This window comes from Scyliorhinus torazame, chromosome 9 (genome assembly GCF_047496885.1).
Source record: "Scyliorhinus torazame isolate Kashiwa2021f chromosome 9, sScyTor2.1, whole genome shotgun sequence".
Taxonomy (NCBI): Eukaryota; Metazoa; Chordata; class Chondrichthyes; order Carcharhiniformes; family Scyliorhinidae; genus Scyliorhinus; species Scyliorhinus torazame.
The window spans coordinates 258,940,369-258,958,159 of record NC_092715.1 but is presented as its reverse complement, the minus strand read 5'-3'; the positions used below and the strand labels follow the sequence as shown (position 1 = coordinate 258,958,159).

At 47.6% G+C, this 17,791-nt stretch overlaps 1 protein-coding gene across 3 annotated transcripts in view; it reads left to right on the top strand.

The window, feature by feature from the left end:
• The window catches only part of hsdl2 (hydroxysteroid dehydrogenase like 2), a 147,774-nt gene extending 130,319 nt beyond the window's left edge, over positions 1–17,455 (top strand). For all 3 annotated transcript variants that reach the window (XM_072517307.1, XM_072517306.1, XM_072517308.1), the window contains 6 exons: positions 1,845–1,943; positions 5,256–5,450; positions 7,489–7,560; positions 11,968–12,114; positions 14,648–14,776; positions 16,789–17,455. In XM_072517307.1, coding sequence (XP_072373408.1) covers positions 1,845–1,943; positions 5,256–5,450; positions 7,489–7,560; positions 11,968–12,114; positions 14,648–14,776; positions 16,789–16,901 — 755 coding nt within the window. In that variant the 3' untranslated portion in view covers positions 16,902–17,455. The remainder of the gene's footprint in view (positions 1–1,844; positions 1,944–5,255; positions 5,451–7,488; positions 7,561–11,967; positions 12,115–14,647; positions 14,777–16,788) is intronic.
• Positions 17,456–17,791: the final 336 nt, after the last annotated feature.

Sequence of the window (17,791 nt, the reverse complement as noted above, 5' to 3'; positions counted from 1 at the left end):
GATTCCAGGTCCACCCAATGTGGGGCATGATCCGAAACCGCTATGGCTGAGTACTCAGCTTCTTCCACCCTAGAGATCAACGACCTTCCCAAAACAAAAAAATCTATCCGGGAGTACACTTTATGGACATGGGAGAAGAAGGAAAACTCCCTAGCCCTAGGTCTAAGAAATCGCCATGGATCCACTCCCCCCATTTGGTCCATAAACCCCTTAAGTACCTTGGCCGCTGCCGGCCTTCTTCCGGTCCTTGAGCTGGATCTATCTAGCCCCGGGTCCAGCACCGTATTAAAGTCCCCTCCTAAAATCAAGTTTCCTACCTCCAGGTCCGGTATACGCCCCAGCATCCGTCTCATAAATCCCGCATCGTCCCAGTTTGGGGCATACACATTAACCAACACGACCTCCATTCCCTCCAGCCTGCCACTCACCATTACATATCTACCTCCGCTATCTGCTACGATGTTCTTTGCTTCAAATGCTACCCGTTTCCCCACCAAAATGGCCACCCCTCTATTCTTTGCGTCCAGTCCTGAGTGGAACACCTGCCCCACCCATCCTTTCCTTAACCTAACTTGGTCCGCCACCTTTAGGTGCGTCTCTTGGAGCATAACCACGTCTGCCCTTAGTCCTTTCAAATGCGCGAGCACTCGGGCCCTTTTTATCGGTCCGTTCAGGCCTCTCACGTTCCACGTGATCAGCCTCACCAAGGGGCTACCTGCCCCCCACCCGTGTCGACTAGCCATTACCTTCTCTAGGCCAGTCCCATATCCCGCCTCCGCGCTCCCGCTTGCTCCCCCAGCGTTGCAAACCATCCCCGCCCACCCACTCTTTAGCCATTTCCTTTTGGATTTCCGCAGCAGCAACCCAGTTGTCCCCCCCCCCCCCCCTCCCCCTCCCTCCCCGCTAGATCTCTTTCTAGCATGATTGCTCCCCCCATATTACTTCCGTAAGTCAGCTGACTTCAACTGACCCCAGCTACTCCTGCTCACTCCTCGACCCCCCCGTGTGGGGAACTCCCTTGCGCCTGTCTTCCCGCCTTATTCTTGTAAAGGGGAAATTTTATGGTGACATTTAAAATCATGCAGGGGTTTTGTAGAATAGACAACTGTTCCCCGTGGAAGATGAATTAATAAACAGCAGACACGGGGTTATTGTTAAAAAGAGGTACAGGTGAAATGAGAATTTTGTTTTTTACTCCGAGTTGTTACTACCTGGGATGGACTGCCTGAACGGGCAGTGGAAGCAATGACATGGTGGTATTGTCGCTGCACCATTAATCCAGAGACCCAGGCTAATGCTCTGGAGACCCCGGTTCAAATCCCGCCACGGCTGATGGTGAAATTTGAATTCAATAAAAAATCTAATGATGACCCTGAATCTATTGTCGTAAAAACTCATCTGGATCACTGATGCCCAATAGGGAAGGAAGTCTGCCATCCTTACCTGGTCTGGCCTACATGTGACTCCAGACCCACAGTAATGTGGTTGACTGTTAAGTGCCCTCAGGGATGGGCAACAAATGTTGGCCCAGCCAGCGAGGCCCACATCCCATGAATGAATTTTAAAAAATCAACATTAACTTTCAAAAGGGAGTGGGATAGATGCTTGGAAGGGTAAGAATTCTGGGCTATGGGGAAAGTTTGGACGGGGGAGGGCACTGGTTGGGTAAATCTTTCCAAGAGCCCACGCAGGCACAATGGGCCTGTGATTCTCTTTAGTCGTAGAAGTAACACTGGAAGAATTTTCTCAACAATGCTGTGTTGACGGATCACTTCCCCGCCACCTCCAGTGCAGAGGGGCAGAGGAAGGTGCTAATGATCCCATGTGCGCTCTCTCTCCCTCAGCGTATACCATGGCTAAATATGGGATGTCGATGTGTGTTCTGGGAATGGCTGAGGAATTCCGAGGTGAAATTGCTATCAATGCTCTGTGGCCAAAAACCGGTAAGAGCGATTTGATTTTTACTTCATGTGGATAACAACACCGTGTACAGTATGTGTACTTCATGCAGGTCTGGTGGGACGTTTAGATGCTGACGTTCTCTTAAGCTGTTTGCTCCCCCCCCCCCCCGACTACCTGCTGGGCTAGGGTTCTGTGGGTATCCAATCTAATACTGACCCTTACTCTTCATTCTTCATGGACAGCATTGACTGAGAATCATAGAATTCCTACAGTGCAGAAGGAGGCCATTTGGCCCATTGAGTCTGCACCGAGCCTTCAAAAGAGTACTCGACCTAGGCCCACGCCCCAACTCCATCCCAGTAACCCCACCTAACCTTTTGGACACCAAGTGGCAATTTCGCATAGCCAATCCACCTAACCTGCACATCTTTGGACTGTGGGAGGAAACCGGAGCACCCGGAGGAAACACTGGGAAAACGTGCAAACTCCACACAGAGAGTCATCCAAGGCCGGAATTGAACCCGGGTCCCTGGTGCTGTGTGGCAGCAGAGCTAACCACTGTGCCCCAGAGCTACCCTATCTGCTATCTCTATCTCCACTCAAACAACACCCATCTAAGGACAAAATCCACTTTTCAATACAGTTAGCAGACTCAGGAATACTTGTTGTAAAGTGATGTCTTGGATAAACCACCTTCAGGAAGAGATATCCTTCAGGAACCAGCTGCAGATTCTTGCCTGTCTCCACTTACTGTTTAAACTGCCAGCCTTTGAAATTGCTCCTATCTTGTTCATGGGAAAACCTTTAACTCACTGTCTTGAGATCAGCTGCTTCTGGTTTGTCCCCAGTTAAATCTTTAACCTAACTGTTTTGAAAGAAACCGCTCGTCTGTCCGCAGACAGCTCTAACCTTGTTGTATTGAGAGCGGCTGCTTGTTTGGACCCATCCCAATCTAAAAACTTTTTAAACTGCAGCAACTGCTTCAGCCCCTGCCTTCTCACATTAACTACAACATCTTACTGAAACTATACATAATGGGCGGGGTTCCCCGTAGCCCGATGGCAGAATCGGAATCGGCGATCGGGCAATGGACTTCGACGCCGGATCCGGGGCAGGCGTTGGTTTGACGCCGGTTTGCGATGTTCCGCCCCCTCCAAACCGGCATCACCTGGATGCGCGGCGGCGTGCGCAGTTGCAAGGCCGTTGGCGCATCATCGGTCGGCCCACCCATGGTGTTCCGCGCCTGATGGGCTGAGTTCCCGACGGTGCGGGCTATGTGTAGTCTCAGTGGTCGTGAACCTGGCGTGCCAGCTGCGGTTGGTGTCCGGCGCCGCCACACTCGTCCGGGGTCCGTACCACTGGCCGGGAGGCTACTGCTCGGGTTGGGGGGGAGGGGTGGGCTGTGGGGTCGGGGTGGGTGGGTTAGAGTTCTAGCACGGCCAGCACCATCATTTCCGGCGCGACCAGAGCAGGCCCTGCGCATGCGCAGCCCGGGACCCGGCCATTCTCCGGCCGATTTCCATGCAATCACACGGTGCTGATTCTAGCCCCTAACTGGAATCGGTGAGGGGTTTGTGCTGATTTTCCTGTCGTGAACCACCCGTGGATTCTCCGTTGCCGCCGGCACTTAGCCGCTGGAACGGAGAATTCCACCCATGTCTCTAATTATTTACTCCATCGGGAACCCACTTAATATAAATTAAAGTCCATTAGCCAAACATTTTACGATGCTTTAATTGCACCTCTGCTTCCAAAAAGCTGTCTTTCAAACCAGGATTTTTATAAACGTGATTGCCGCAGTCACACACTAACCCAGGCTTCTAACCCTTACTGAACCAAATACATATAATACATTCTATCTGAAATTCCTACATTCATCATACTGGATTGTCAGTTTGCGACGATAACATTGGACATTATTCCCCTCCTTTGCTCCTGTACTTTGCAGGAAGGAATCTTATCTGCACCACAAGCTCGCTGTGAGTCCAGGGCAGCACGGTAGCATTGTGGATAGTGCAATTGCTTCACAGCTCCAGGGTCCCAGGTTCGATTCCCGGCTTGGGTCACTGCCTGTGCGGAGTCTGCACATCCTCCCCGTGTGTGCGTGGGTTTCCTCCGGGTGCTCCGGTTTCCTCCCACAGCCCAAAGATGTGCAGGTTAGGTGCATTGGCCATGATAAATTGCCCTTAGTGTTGGGTGGGGTTACTGGGTTATGGGGTTAGGGTGGAGGTGTTGACCTTGGGTAGGGTGCTCTTTCCAAGAGCCGGTGCAGACTCGATGGGCTGAATGGCCTCCTTCTGCACTGTAAAGTCTATGATAATCTATGATATAAGCCTTGCAGAATCACCTTGCGTCAGCATGGATGCTGAAAAAATTGTAGTTGACTTCCAGAAATAACCAGGATATGGGTTGACATGGTTTGATCAAGTGTCTCATTGACGACTGAAGCCTAAAACAAATTGAGCCAAACACTGAACTCCATTGTTGGATCACACATTACAACGTTCTGCACAGTTCTGATATCCAATTCCTTTTTCAAAACGACATGGAAGGACTGGAGAGAATTCAGCAAAGGTTTCACAAAGATGATATAACCTTTGCTGTATATATGTATACTATATATATAGTTTCACAAAGGGGTTATAACCGCCGGGAAAGATTGAACAGGCTGGCTCGCTCTTCTCTGGAAAAGAGGAAGCAGAGACTTTGATGGTGAAAGCTCGGGGCAGTAACAGGCTGCTATTGCCACTGGATTAGGAATCTCAAGACCTAGACACATACATCGGCCTCTGCGAGAAGTAGTTCCTCCTCAATTGTACAGTGCTTATCACATCTCTGGGCAGCTCAAAGTATTTTACAGCTCCGGAGGTATTTTTGAAGTGTAGCCTGTGCTGTAACATACGGTAACGTGCCGTACAATATACACACAGCAAGATCCCACACAGACTGCGACATGACTGTGACCAGATAATCTACTTTTAGTAATCGCTTGAGGAGTAAATATCACGGAGGACCTACTGCCCCCTTCCAATGAGAGCTGTCTCACAGCAGAGATGGCATGAGGATAGACGAGGTCGGGTTAGTGGCTAACTTATCGCATTGGTGCTCCCCCTGATCCCAGGTCAGTAAAATCCGGAGAGATCCGGTCGGACCTCAGTAACGATCGCCAGAAACCTGCAGTCGGCTCTATGAACCGCGGCAATCAAATGGTCTCGTGGTTGGCTGTAACTCCATTTGTTTCTGGGCAGGGAGTAACTTTCTGGCACTGAGCTCCTGTCGCAATACAAAATCAACCTGTTAAATGTTTTAATTTATATTTTACGTTGACGTTTTCTTTTGTACGCAACGTCCAGCGATTCACACAGCTGCAATGGAAATGCTGGGAGGATCAGATGTCAGCAGTCAGTGCAGGAAACCTGACATCATGGCTGACGCTGCCTACGCCATTTTCTCCAAGCCAAAGTCATTCACTGGCAACTTTGTCATCGATGAAGAATTGCTTAAAGAGCACGGAATCAGCGACTTTGATGTTTATGCAGTCGATCCAGGTGCGTGCAAGGTTCTTGCCACTTTTAACACATTCCGGGGGTGGGGGGGGGGGGGGGGGGGGTGTGTGTGTGTGGATTTGACCCATTATCTGGATCTCTGGACTGCTGCCGCAGTGATATTACCACTGGCACCCGAACCGTCCACAGTCGACTGACAAAATGTTTTTTAATACAGGAACAGAAAAGACGAAGGGGAGATGGAATAGTTTTTAGCATTGAGGGGGTCGATCTGAGGCAGTGATTTTAATAAAAGTGATAAGACTTTTTCTCCTTGTTGGAAAATTAATGATGTGGAGCAGGCAACTGGAAATTATGATTGAGAAGGAAGTTGCTTGAACCTTTTCTTCAAAAACAGTTGTGAACTCATGGGGGCCGAGGTCCCGGGTTCGATCCCGGCTCTGGGTCACTGTCCGTGTGGAGTTTGCACGTTCTCCCCGTGTTTGCGTGGGTCTCACCCCCACAACCCAAAGATGTGCAGGGTAGGTGGATTGGCCCCACTAAATTGCCCCTCAATTAGAAAAAAAGAATTGGGCACTCTAAATTTATCTTTTAAAAAACAGTTGTGAAATCCTCTGCCATAATTCCAATCCAGCTACTCAATTAAAAGTTGAGTCAATATTTAAAGGGGAATTGGGGGTTTTATGTGAAAAGCATAAGGTGGACAGATGTAGGCATCGCTGGCAAGGCCAGCATTTGTTGTCCATCTCTAATTGCTCTTGAACCGAGTGGGGTCATTTCAGAGGGCAGTTAAAGAGGTCAGTTAAGAGTCAACCACACTGCTGTGAATCTGGAGTCACATGTAGGCCAGACCAGGTAAGGACGGCAGATTTCCTTCATTGAGGACACTCGCGAACCAGATGGGTTTTTATGACAATCGATGATAGTTTCATGGTCATCATTACTGAGACTCGTTTTCAATTCCAGATTTATTAATTAAATTTAATTCCACCAGCTGCCCTGGTGGATTTGAACCCATATCTCGAAATTCTTAGCCTGGGCCTATGGATTACAAGTTCAGTGACATTACATTGTGCTACTGTCTCCCCAAATTTCAGATTGCTGTTGCCAACACCCAATCCATACACATAGGGCTGAATGAGGACCCCCCTCCCCATCCCCATGATGGGCTAAACCGAGGCCCAATCTGCCTGTTTGAGTGGATGTGAACGATCCCATGGCCCTATTTTGAAGACGAGCAGGGGAGTCTCACCTAGGTTATTTAGGTTATTTCATAGAATAGAATCAGACTATCATAGAATCTCTACAGTGCAGAAAGAGGCCACTTGGTCCATCGAGTCAGCACTGACCCTCTGAACGAGCACCCTACCCAGGCCCATTTAGAGTACCCAATTAATTTCCTCTCCAATTAAGGGGCAATTTAGCGTGGCCAATCCACCTAGCCTGCACATCTTTGGGTTGTGGGGGCGATACCCACGTAGACACGGCGAGAATGTGCAAACTCCACACAGCCAGTGACCCAGAGCCGGGATCGAACCTGGGATCTCGGCGCCGTGAGGCAGCAGGGCTAACCCTCTGCGCCACCGTGCTGCCCTCAATCCACCTAACCTGCACATCTTTGGACTGTGGGAGGAAACCGGAGCACCCGGAGGAAACCCACGCAGGCACGGGGAGAACGTGCAGACTCCGCACAGACAGTCCCCCGAGGTCAGAAACAAGCCCGGGTCCCTGGTGCTGTGAGGCAGCAGTGCTAACCGCTGTGCCACCGTCTTAAATCCTAAAATGATATCAACAATACTGCAGAAGTTGAAAATCTGAAATAAAAACAGAAAATGCCAGAAATACTCAACAGGTCGGGCAGCATCTGTGGAGAGAAAAAAACACTGAGCGTTTCAGTTCGATGACCTTGCAAAAGAACCAAAACATTAATCCTGTTTCTCCCTCCACAGCTGCTGCCTGACCTGCTGAGTAATTACCACATTTGACCTCTTCATCTCATAAATCATCGATGGTGCAGTTTATTAACCTAGAATTAATTCTGCCGCAGTGCGTATGAGTAACTCGTGCTGTTTGGTTACAGGGCACCCTCTGCTTCCAGATTTCTTTTTGGACGAGGAACCTGAGGAACTAGCGAAGAAGATGCAAGATTATGGTGGGTGTTCTCTAAATTTCGACACACAGTTTCAACTCGGGTGAAGATCAGATGGACCAATATCCAGTAGAGTTGAATTGCATTGTTGCTTTTTGTTCTCGTATGCAGGGTTAGTGTGTGGTCAATGTCACTCACTCCAGTCCACTCACCATCCTGATATTGGCCGTTCCTTCACTGTCGTTTGGTCAAAATCTTGGAATTCCCTCCCTAACAGCACAGTTGGTGTATCCATACTTCCGAGATTGCAGTGGCTCAAGAAGGCAGCTCACCACCACCTTCTCGTGGACAATTAGGGTTGGGCAATAAATGCTGGCGTAGCCAGCGAAGCCCACATCTCAGGAATGAGTGAAGGAAAATGGAGAAGCCAACGATTCTAACTTTAAAAACTTGGCTGTAAATCAGGAGTTGAACTCTGGGCCTGCATTCTCTCGAGTTTCGAAGAATGGAAGGTGATCTTACCGATACCTACACGTTCTTGGAGGGCTCGACAGAGGAGGTAGAGGAAGGATGTTTCCTCTGGCCTGGTGAGGTGTGGTGGAGATGGGCTCTCGAATAAGAGGTAGGCCACTTAGGACTGAGATGTGTCATATGAAATTACCTTTAAGAAATGGGGTTTATAAAATAGCTGTAGTGGATTTACTTTTTAGAAATGGGTTTTTATCAATGATGCCAGAGTGTGGGTGGAGCTGGGCTGTCTGTCTGCTTTTTACTTTCACTTTGGGCTTGCAGCTACAGGGTGTGTTTAGTTTAGTTTTGGTGAGCTGGATAGCTGCAGGAAAGCGAGCAGCTATATAAGGATCTCTCAGCAATCTAAAAACTCCAGTTTATTTGGGTGATTTAAAAATGATAACTGCTCTCAGTAGAGAATTTAAACCTGTTGCATTTCTGTAAAATGGGTCTTTTGTCTTATGGATGTTGCAAGGAAAGATTATGGGTTACTTATAGCATATTGTATCTGTGGGGATTATTGGTGTTGATAGTTGTTAAGATGTTTACTGTTGGTCTATAAATTGTTAACTGGTTTCCTAAATAAACATTGTTGTTTTAATTTAAAAGTACTGTAGATCTCTGTTGCATCCATCTGTAAGGTGCTCACCATGCCACAATCTATTAAAGGTTGTGGGTCAGGTGAACTCCATGATACACCTTGGGGTTCTCTAAACCCTGGCCCATAACAGACGAGAGAATTTCTTCATACAAAGGGTGCTGAACCTTTGTAATTCTGTACCCCAGAGGGCTGCAGAGACTCCATCATCGAGTATATTCAAGGCAGAGATTGTTAGATATCTAGTTATTAATGATGTCAAAGGGCAACGTGGGATAATGGCGTTGAGGCAGACAATTGGGATCTAGTTGAAAGGCAGAGGAAGCTCGAGGGGCCGATTGACACATTCCTGCTCCTATTTCCCATGTTCTTATGAATTCTTGACCTTGCACATGCAGATACTTGCCATTTAAATTCATGCAATGAACTTTGTTTATACTTGGGATACTGGAAGTCTGCAGAGGGATTTGGATAGTTTAAGTGAATGGGCTAAGGTCTGGCAGATGGAATACAATGTTGACAAATGTGAGGTTATCCATTTTGGTAGGAATAACAGCAAAAGGGATTATTATTTAAATGATAAAATATTAAAACATGCCACTATGCAGAGAGACCTGGGTGTGCTAGTGCATGAGTCGCAAAAAGTTGGTTTACAGATGCAACAGGTGATTAAGAAGGCAAATGGAGTTTTGTCCTTCATTGCTAGAAGGATGGAGTTGATGACTAAGGAGATTTTTCTGCAATTGTATATGGTGTTAGTGAGGCCACACATTGTGTTCAGTTTTGGTCTCCTTACCTGAGAAAGGACGTACTGGCGCTGGAGGGTGTGCAGAGGAGATTCACTTGGTTAATCCCATAGCTGAAGGGGTTGGATTACGAGGAGAGGTTGAGTAGACTGTACTCGTTGGAATTTAGAAGGATGTGGGGGGGATCTTATAGAAACATATAAAATTATGAAGGGAATAGATAGGATAGATGCGGGCAGATTGTTTCCACTGGTGGGTGAAAGCAGAACTAGGGAGCTTAGCCTCAAAATAAGGGGAAGTAGATTTAGGACTGAGCTTAGGAGGAACCTCTTCACCCAAAGGGTTGTGAATCTATGGAATTCCTTGCCCAGTGAAGCAGTTGAGGCTCCTTCATTAAATGTTTTTAAAATAAAGATAGATAATTTTTTGAAGAATAAAGGGAGTAAGGGTTATGGTGTTTGGGCCGGAAAGTGGAGCTGAGTCAACTAAAGATCTCATTGAATGGCGGAGCAGGCTCGAGGGGCCGGATAGCCTACCCCTGCTCCTAGTTCTTATGTTCTTATACCCCCAATGAACTGCGCTGTGAATCAGAATGGACTAAATTTGCCAGAATGGGGCATCTTGCGGCGTGAGGTGTTTGTTGAGCACTTCCCTTCACCCTTCAACTCAAAGTTTGTACCATAATTATTTGAAAGTTCGAGTTGATGAGTGCCAGGACAATGGGTCATCTCGGCTATTATTGAGCAATGGCGGACCAATCTCTCTCCTTAACTAATGAAATTGAAGGATTGAGAAAGAAAAAGCAGAATTCCAGGGAAGGCAATTGGATGAGTTAGAGCCAAAACAGATCGCAAAAGAGAGGGAAAGAAAGATTGGATGGGGAAAGAAAGAGACAAAGTGAAGGGCAAAGTAAGAGAAAAATTGAACATTTTACATTATTTTTTTGCAGGTAGGATTGGGGTTCAACAGTATAAATTTTGCCATGTTTTCCAGCGAGATCCATTGCTAGTGCAGGAACAACAATCACGTCATTTAGAAGGGAACTTAAGCTGTTAATTACCAGCCCTAACTCTGTGACAGATTTGATGGGCAATAATAATTGTGCTGGTTCATAAAAATAACCGGGTGGGGGTTGAAAGCGAGATACTGTTGATGTGGATCAACTGGCAGAACAACATAAACTGATCAGAAAGTTCGGAAAGAGTCATAATTCACAGTATCGCCCTTCAACCCCTGAACTCACTGGTCAACTTGCACAACAACAACGGCAGGATTCATCAACCTGACCTTACTTTTCCAACAAGATTTGGCCCTATATTTCTGATGGAGAATATTTTGGGGAGAATGTGCAAACTCTACACAGACAATGACCCGGGGCCGGGATCAAACCTGGGTCCTCAGCAGCATGAGGCAGCAATGCTAACTGCTGCACCGCCGTGCTGCCCACGCATTTTACTGAGTTGCATGTATTTCATATTACTGATACTCGTCCAATTGTCTCATTAGAACCTAAAGTACGCGGCGCAGGGGTTCGCACTACTGTCTCACAGCGGCGAGGACCTGGGTTCGATCCCAGCCCTGGGTCACTGTCGGTGTGGAGTTTGCACATTCTCCCCGTGTCTGCGTGGGTTTCGCCCCCACAGCCCAAAGATGTGCAGGCTAGGTGGATTGGCCACGCTAAATTACCCCTTAATTGGAAAAACTAAAAAAAAAAACTAAAGTACAAATTATGTAGCAATATTGTTGAATCATACAGCACAAAGGAGACCATTGGGCCCCAACAGCCTGTCCTAGCTCATTGAAAGAGCTATCTGATTGGTCGAACTCTCCACGTTCCCCATTGTCCTTCGGCTCCCCATTGAATCTGCTTCCACCATCCACCTGTACATTCCAGATCATTGTCCTGCGCTGTGTACAAATAAATTCTCCTCTCCCTCCTATTTTGCCAATGACCTTCAACCTGTGTCCTCAGGTACTCTCCATATACTGAAATTGCTCTTTCTTAAAAAAAAAAAAAAATTTTTTAGAGTCCCCAATTATTATTTTTTCCAATTAAGGGGCAATTTAGCGTGGCCAATCCACCTACCCTGCACATCTTTGGGTTGTGGGGGCGAAACCCACGCAAACACGGGGAGAATGTGCAAACTCCACACGGACAGTGACCCAGAGTCGGGATCGAACCTGGGACCTCGGCGCCGTGAGGCAGCTGTGCTAACCACTGTGCCACCGTGCTGCCTGTCTGAAATTGCTCTTGATTACTTTATGAAAATCCTTGAAAATCCTCTATCAAATCTCCCTTCCCTCCTTCAAGAAGATAAATCTCCCTTCCCTCGTCTCTCCACACAACTGCATCCTCTTCCCTGATACCATTCCTGTCGATCCCCTGGGCACTCTCTTCAAGGCTGTACTCCAGTTGGGGCCCAAGCAGTATTTTATAAAGGTTTGGCATAGCTTTTGTCCCCTGTGCCTCTATTAAAAGAGACGCAAGTTCCCCCTGTGCTCTTTTTGCACAGCCTTGTCAACAAGCCCATCCCCCTGAGCCACACCTTCTGAACGGTGTGACTCCGTCGGCTGAGCTAACCGAACAGACGTTAACGTCTTTGTGTTTCCTTTCAGGAGCAACTCCTAAGTTTCAATCAGGAAAGGAACAGGTTTCAGCAGTAACTGAGGGACCCGTTGCTGAGACATTCAAGGCCATTGAGGGAGCACTCAGTGTTGATGTGGTGAAATCCACCGGAGGCGTCTATCAGTTTGAATTGTCCGGTGAGGTTATTTCTGTATAATTAATATGTTTACATTGCACGTTGGGAGTGAGTTTATTTCTCCGTTCCAGTTACCCATGGTTTCCACTGGCCGTACAGAATGTTCTTTACCCACTTGTGAGTTGACATCCGTTTTTTCTTCCCTAAACACCATCCTGATTTCTCCTTCGTCAATCCTGCTTACGTTTGTTTATTATTTTACGGGATGTGGGCGTCGCCAACATTTATGTCCCATCCCTGATTGGCCTTCAGAAGGTGGTGGTGAGCTGCCTTCTTGAGCCGCTGCAGTCCTTGACGTGTAGGTACACCCACAGTGCTGTTAGGGAGGGAGTTCCAGGATTTTGACCCAGTGACAGTGAAGGAACCAGCGATCCATTTCCAAGATAGGATGGTGCGTGACTTCGAAGGACCTTGCAGGTGGGTGGTGTCCGACGCACCTGCCATCCTTGTCCTTCGAGGTGGGTTTGGAAGGGTACAGTTGAAAGGAGGCTTAGCAGGTTTGTGAAGTGAGGAAAGCCTTTTTCACACAGCGACTGGTTAGGAGCTGCAACGCCGGGACTGAGAGTGTGGTGGAGGCAGGTTCAACTGAGGCAATCAAAAGGGGATTAGATAATTATTCCGAAAGGAGTAACTTGCAGCGTTAGGGGGGGAAATGGCGCTCGGCGAATTGTTCTTTTGGAGAGCCAGACAAGACGAATGGCCTCTTTCTGTGCTGTAATTATCCTGCGATTCTATGATTGAAGTGCCTGCTGGATGTAACACACATGGCTGCAACTGCGTGTTGATGGTGGAGCGAATGAATGTTGAAGGTGGCGGAAAGGGTGTCTATCAAGCGGGGTTGCTTAGTCCTGGGTGGTGTCGAGCTTTTTTGAGTGTTGTTGGAGCTGCCCTCATCCAGGCAGGGGGAGAGTATCCCATTACACTCCTTGTGAATGGTAGAGCCCACAATTAGCCTCAATCACCCCATCCCTTTCCTTTACACTCAGGCCATGCAAATTCTTTTCCCCTATCAGGTGTTTATCCAATTCTTGTTTGAAAAGTTATTGTCAAACCTGCTTCCTTTGAGGCAACGCATCCCAGATCCGTTAAAAAATAAATTCTGGCCGGCAGGGTGGTGCAGTGGTTAGCACTGCAGCCTCACGGCGCCGAGGTCCCAGGTTCAATCCCGGCTCTGGGTCACTGACCATGTGGAGTTTGCACATTCTCCCCGTGTTTGCGTGGGTTTTGCTCCCACAATCTAAAAGATGTGCAGGGTAGGTGGATTGGCCACGCTCAATTGCCCCTTAATTGGAAAAAATTAATTGGGTACTCTAAATTTATTAAAATAAATAAATAGATAAATTCATAGATTATCATAGAATTTACAGTGCAGAAGGAGGCCATTCGGCCCATCGAGTCTGCACCGGCTCTTGGAAAGAGCACCCTACCAAGGTCAACACCGCCACCCTATCCCAATAACCCAGTAACCCCACCCAACACCCAGTAACCCCACCCAATTCTGTGACGTTCCTGGCAATTGCCTTGAATCTGTGGAAATAGCTGGAGAGTTTTGTGGAATTTAACAGTAATGTGTAGAATGGTGATAATCGTTGGAAGGTTGCTTATTTCCTTCGCGACTGAGCTTTTATTAATATACTCGGGTCCCACTGTAACGCTATAGTGCGGAAATGGGTATTGTCATAATATACACCAGTATATCATGGTGCAGACACACACTGATGGACATGCAGTGGGACCAATCAGCATACACAACACCGCAGCCAATCACCAGTGAGAGCACACGCACTATAAAGCACTATAAAGACAGGGGACAGGAGAGTTCCCGCTCATTCTAGTAGCAGCCAGCTCGGAGCACAGAGCTCACAGCCTGCAACACAGACATTCACCATGTGCTGAGTGCATCACCTGGTTAGGACTAGGCAAGGGTCAACAGTTAAAGCTGGTATTGCATTTACCCACAGTTCAAGTATGTTAATATAGTTAACCTTGTAATAAAATAGAGTTGCACCACTTCCAGTGTTGGTGACCTGTTTGTGATCCAGAACACCCAACACATCAGGTATAACGTGATTCCACCTTGGACCCGAGAGTCTGTAAATGCGGGCACAAGCCCCTCCCCTCACGATGAACGCTTCCACCCACTTTCATGAAGAATAATTAAAAACAGCCATTGATCTATCTTTGTTGATTTTAGCACCTGCAGTATTCATCGAATCCCTACAGTGCAGAAGGAGGCCATGTGGCCCATCGCGTCTACACTGACCCTCTGGAAGAGCACCCTACCTAGGCCCAATCGCCCGCCCTATACCCATAATCCCACCTGGTGGCAATTTAGCATGTCCTGTTCACCTAAGCTGCACGTCTTTGAACTGTGGGAGGAAACCGGAGCACCCGGAGGAAACCCACGCAGACCCGTTCGAATGACCCTCTCCTGGAATCGCTGAATCATTTTTCTTTAGCATGTTAGGCTTTTCCTGACCGTGTGTTTCATGTCAAAGTGCTCTGACTTGCCCTTTTATGATTGACATGAGCAGGTGATCACCCAGGAACCTGGTACATCGATCTGAAGAATGAAAGTGGCAGCATTGGACATGGCGGTTTCCCGGGGAAGGCAGACGTGCGGATGAGCATGAACAGCGAGGACTTTGTGAAAATGTTTGCAGGTGAGTGTTTACAGGAATGGGGTAGGCCATTCAGCCCCTCAAGTCACTTATGCCACACCATTAGATCATGGCTGATCCAATTGCCATCTTCAATTGCCTTGGATCCTCTTGTCCAATGACAACAACAACAACATGCATTTATGAAGCATCGTTTAGAGAGTAAAAGATTTGAGGCAATTTGCAGGAATGTTGCTGCACACCATTTGGCACAGAACCATATGAGGACATATTCATAGAATCAAACAATCCCTACAGTGCAGAAGGAGGCCATTTGGCCCATTGAGTCTGCACGACCCTCTGTAGGAGCATCCTACCTAGGCCCACTCCCCCGTCTCGCGCCCCCGTAACCCCACCCAACCACCGGGGCGGGTGGTCTTGGCAGCTGAAGGCACGGCTGCTGGTGATATGTTGGTTAAAATCGTGGATGAGTAAGAGAGCAGAATCTGAACTGGGTAGAGATCCCAGAGGGTTGCGGGGCTGGAGTACGTGACCGATTTAAAATTTTAAAAAAATAAAAAAATTTAGATTATCCAATTATTTATTTTTCCAGTTAAGGGGCAATTTAGCGCGGCCAATCCACCTAACCTGCACATCTTTGGGTTGTGGGGGTGAAACCCCCACAGACACGGGGAGAATGTGCAAACTCCACACGGACAGTGACCTGGGGCCGGGATCGAACCTGGGACCTCGGTGCCGTGAGGTAGCAGTGTGATCTGCCCAATAGTTTGTCAAATTTAATTAGAATTCTTGGTGTACAATTGAAAAGCAGAGAGGTTATGCCACACCTGTCTGGAACCTTGGTTAGACCACGTGTGGAGTGCTGTGCGCAGTTCTGGTCTCCTTATTACAGAGGGAACATAGCAGCACTGAAGAAGGTGCAAAGAATACCCACAAAGAAGATATCAGAACTGAATCGTTACCATTCTCAGGGAAGAATGAGCTGACCGTGATGTTTTCGACAGAGGGCATGTAAAATATGACTGATAGCCAGTCTACCTCCACTCTGCCCACCCCCGATGCCATCCCCATGGTACATGGGGGAGGGTGAGGGAGGTGTCCACTCCCCTCCTGCCCGTCGGACTATTGTGGCCCTTTAAGACCCTCAATCTGCCCCCACTGCATTAGTACACTGGGCAGTGGAAGGTGGGCCAGTGTGAAGGCCGTTTCTTAGACATCTTTGTTGAATGGGAGGGAAGGAAGGGGGAGGACACATCATTCGGGGAATGCCCTGTGCGCATCGGGGGAGCACCCCCAAAGATGTTAACCTCCTCCTTTGTGCATCACCGCCTGGTCCCCAAACTCCAGGCTTCTCACCCACACCTCCCTCACAACAAGCTCCCCCCTGCCTAACTGTATCAAAACCGCAGGCCTACCTCCCTCTGGGACCTCCTTGCAATCCCAACATTGCCCTCTACTGAATTCTGGCACTGATTGGGCTGCTCGAGCTCGCAGCCAATCAGATTGGCTGGTAGCCCTCAAGGGTGGGACTTCCGCCCTCTGATGGGTGGAAGTCTGAACTTTGCCCCGTTAAGGCCGCCTGGAGAATGTTACGGTAGAGGGGTGGATAGTTTGGAGCCGACTTTCCCTGTGGCGTTGTCTGGGGCGGGCGGGAATTTGGGATTGGTGGAGGCGAGCAAGACATTCCCCTCTGCTCCCAGCCTGGTGTTTCTGTGTGGGGTTGGTCCAAATTAAAGGCCAGGAGTATAAGTTAGTCATGATAACATTCTAAATGAAAACTTTGGAGCAAACCTTGCTCATAGAATGGTTAGAGTATGGAACTTATTACCACATCATGTAGCTGAGACAAATCGCATTGCTATCTTAAAGGGAAAGCTAAATAATCTCACGTGGGAGAAAGGGACAGCAGAAAATGCTGATGGGGTGACATCGAAAATAGGAGCAGGAGCAGGCTCGTGTGCAGCAGAAACTCCGACGTAAGCGAGCTGGGCCGGTTTCTGTCTTAACTTCACCTTTGCTCATTTGTGAAAACTTACTTTCTCGCTCTGTTTCAGGTAAGATGAAACCGACCATGGCCTTCATGACTGGCAAGCTGAAGATAAAAGGAGACATGTCACTCGCCATCAAATTGGAGAAGCTGATGACCCAACTCAAGGCCAAACTTTAGCCTCTGGCCCACAGGGCAATCCATTTCCTGCGTCGTCAATGCGAAACGTGATAACCTTTCAAATCCTGATTGATTTTATATATTCCAGCATGAGCGTCCCAGTTTACCGTTTGATTCCTGTCCGTTTAATTTATTTTCCCAAACTAAGAATTCTGCCTGAAGCGTACAGCTTTACAGCAGGGCGGGCGAAATTGGAATTTCAAATGAATTGTTCAATGTTAACCATCGAAAGAACCCTGATTGAGGCACCTCACCAGCATCCACTATCATATCTAATTCTCATGAGGGATGGCAAAGGACCTTTCGGGGGTTCGATTAAGTGATTGCAGTTGTTTAGGTGGGTGCCTGTCCTCGTTAAGATTGTCTTTGTATAATCAGTCAGCAAGACTGACTTTGTTGCTGTTTTGGCAATTTGACGGGGCTTACAACATAACCTTTTTAAAAAATAAATACACATTTCCCCTTTTATTTTATGAATTGTCATCCATTATAGTCATGATGTCAACATGAATATTGATGAAGTATTAAATTTAATTAATGTCACACAAGAATAATTGGTATTTATTTTCAGATGCTGGTGTACTTTGATTCATTTTTAGGCTCTGTCCCCTCTTCCTCGTTCCATGACGATGTTGCTTTTGACTGTGACGACATCGGATTTTGCTGTGTTAGTAAGAGCGATAGTACGAGGAGCAGGAAGAGGCCTTCTCCACCAACAATGATTATGTAGTGGAGAATCTTGGGCCGACTTTTGTTTTTTTCCAAACGAGTACAATATTATCTTGCTCAACTTTCATCCCCATTGGCAACGAGTGGCACACATCGCTTGCAATCCCGAATACGCTTCTCCTCTTCGTTAAATCTCCGCTGTTCTGAATGACATTGTCAAT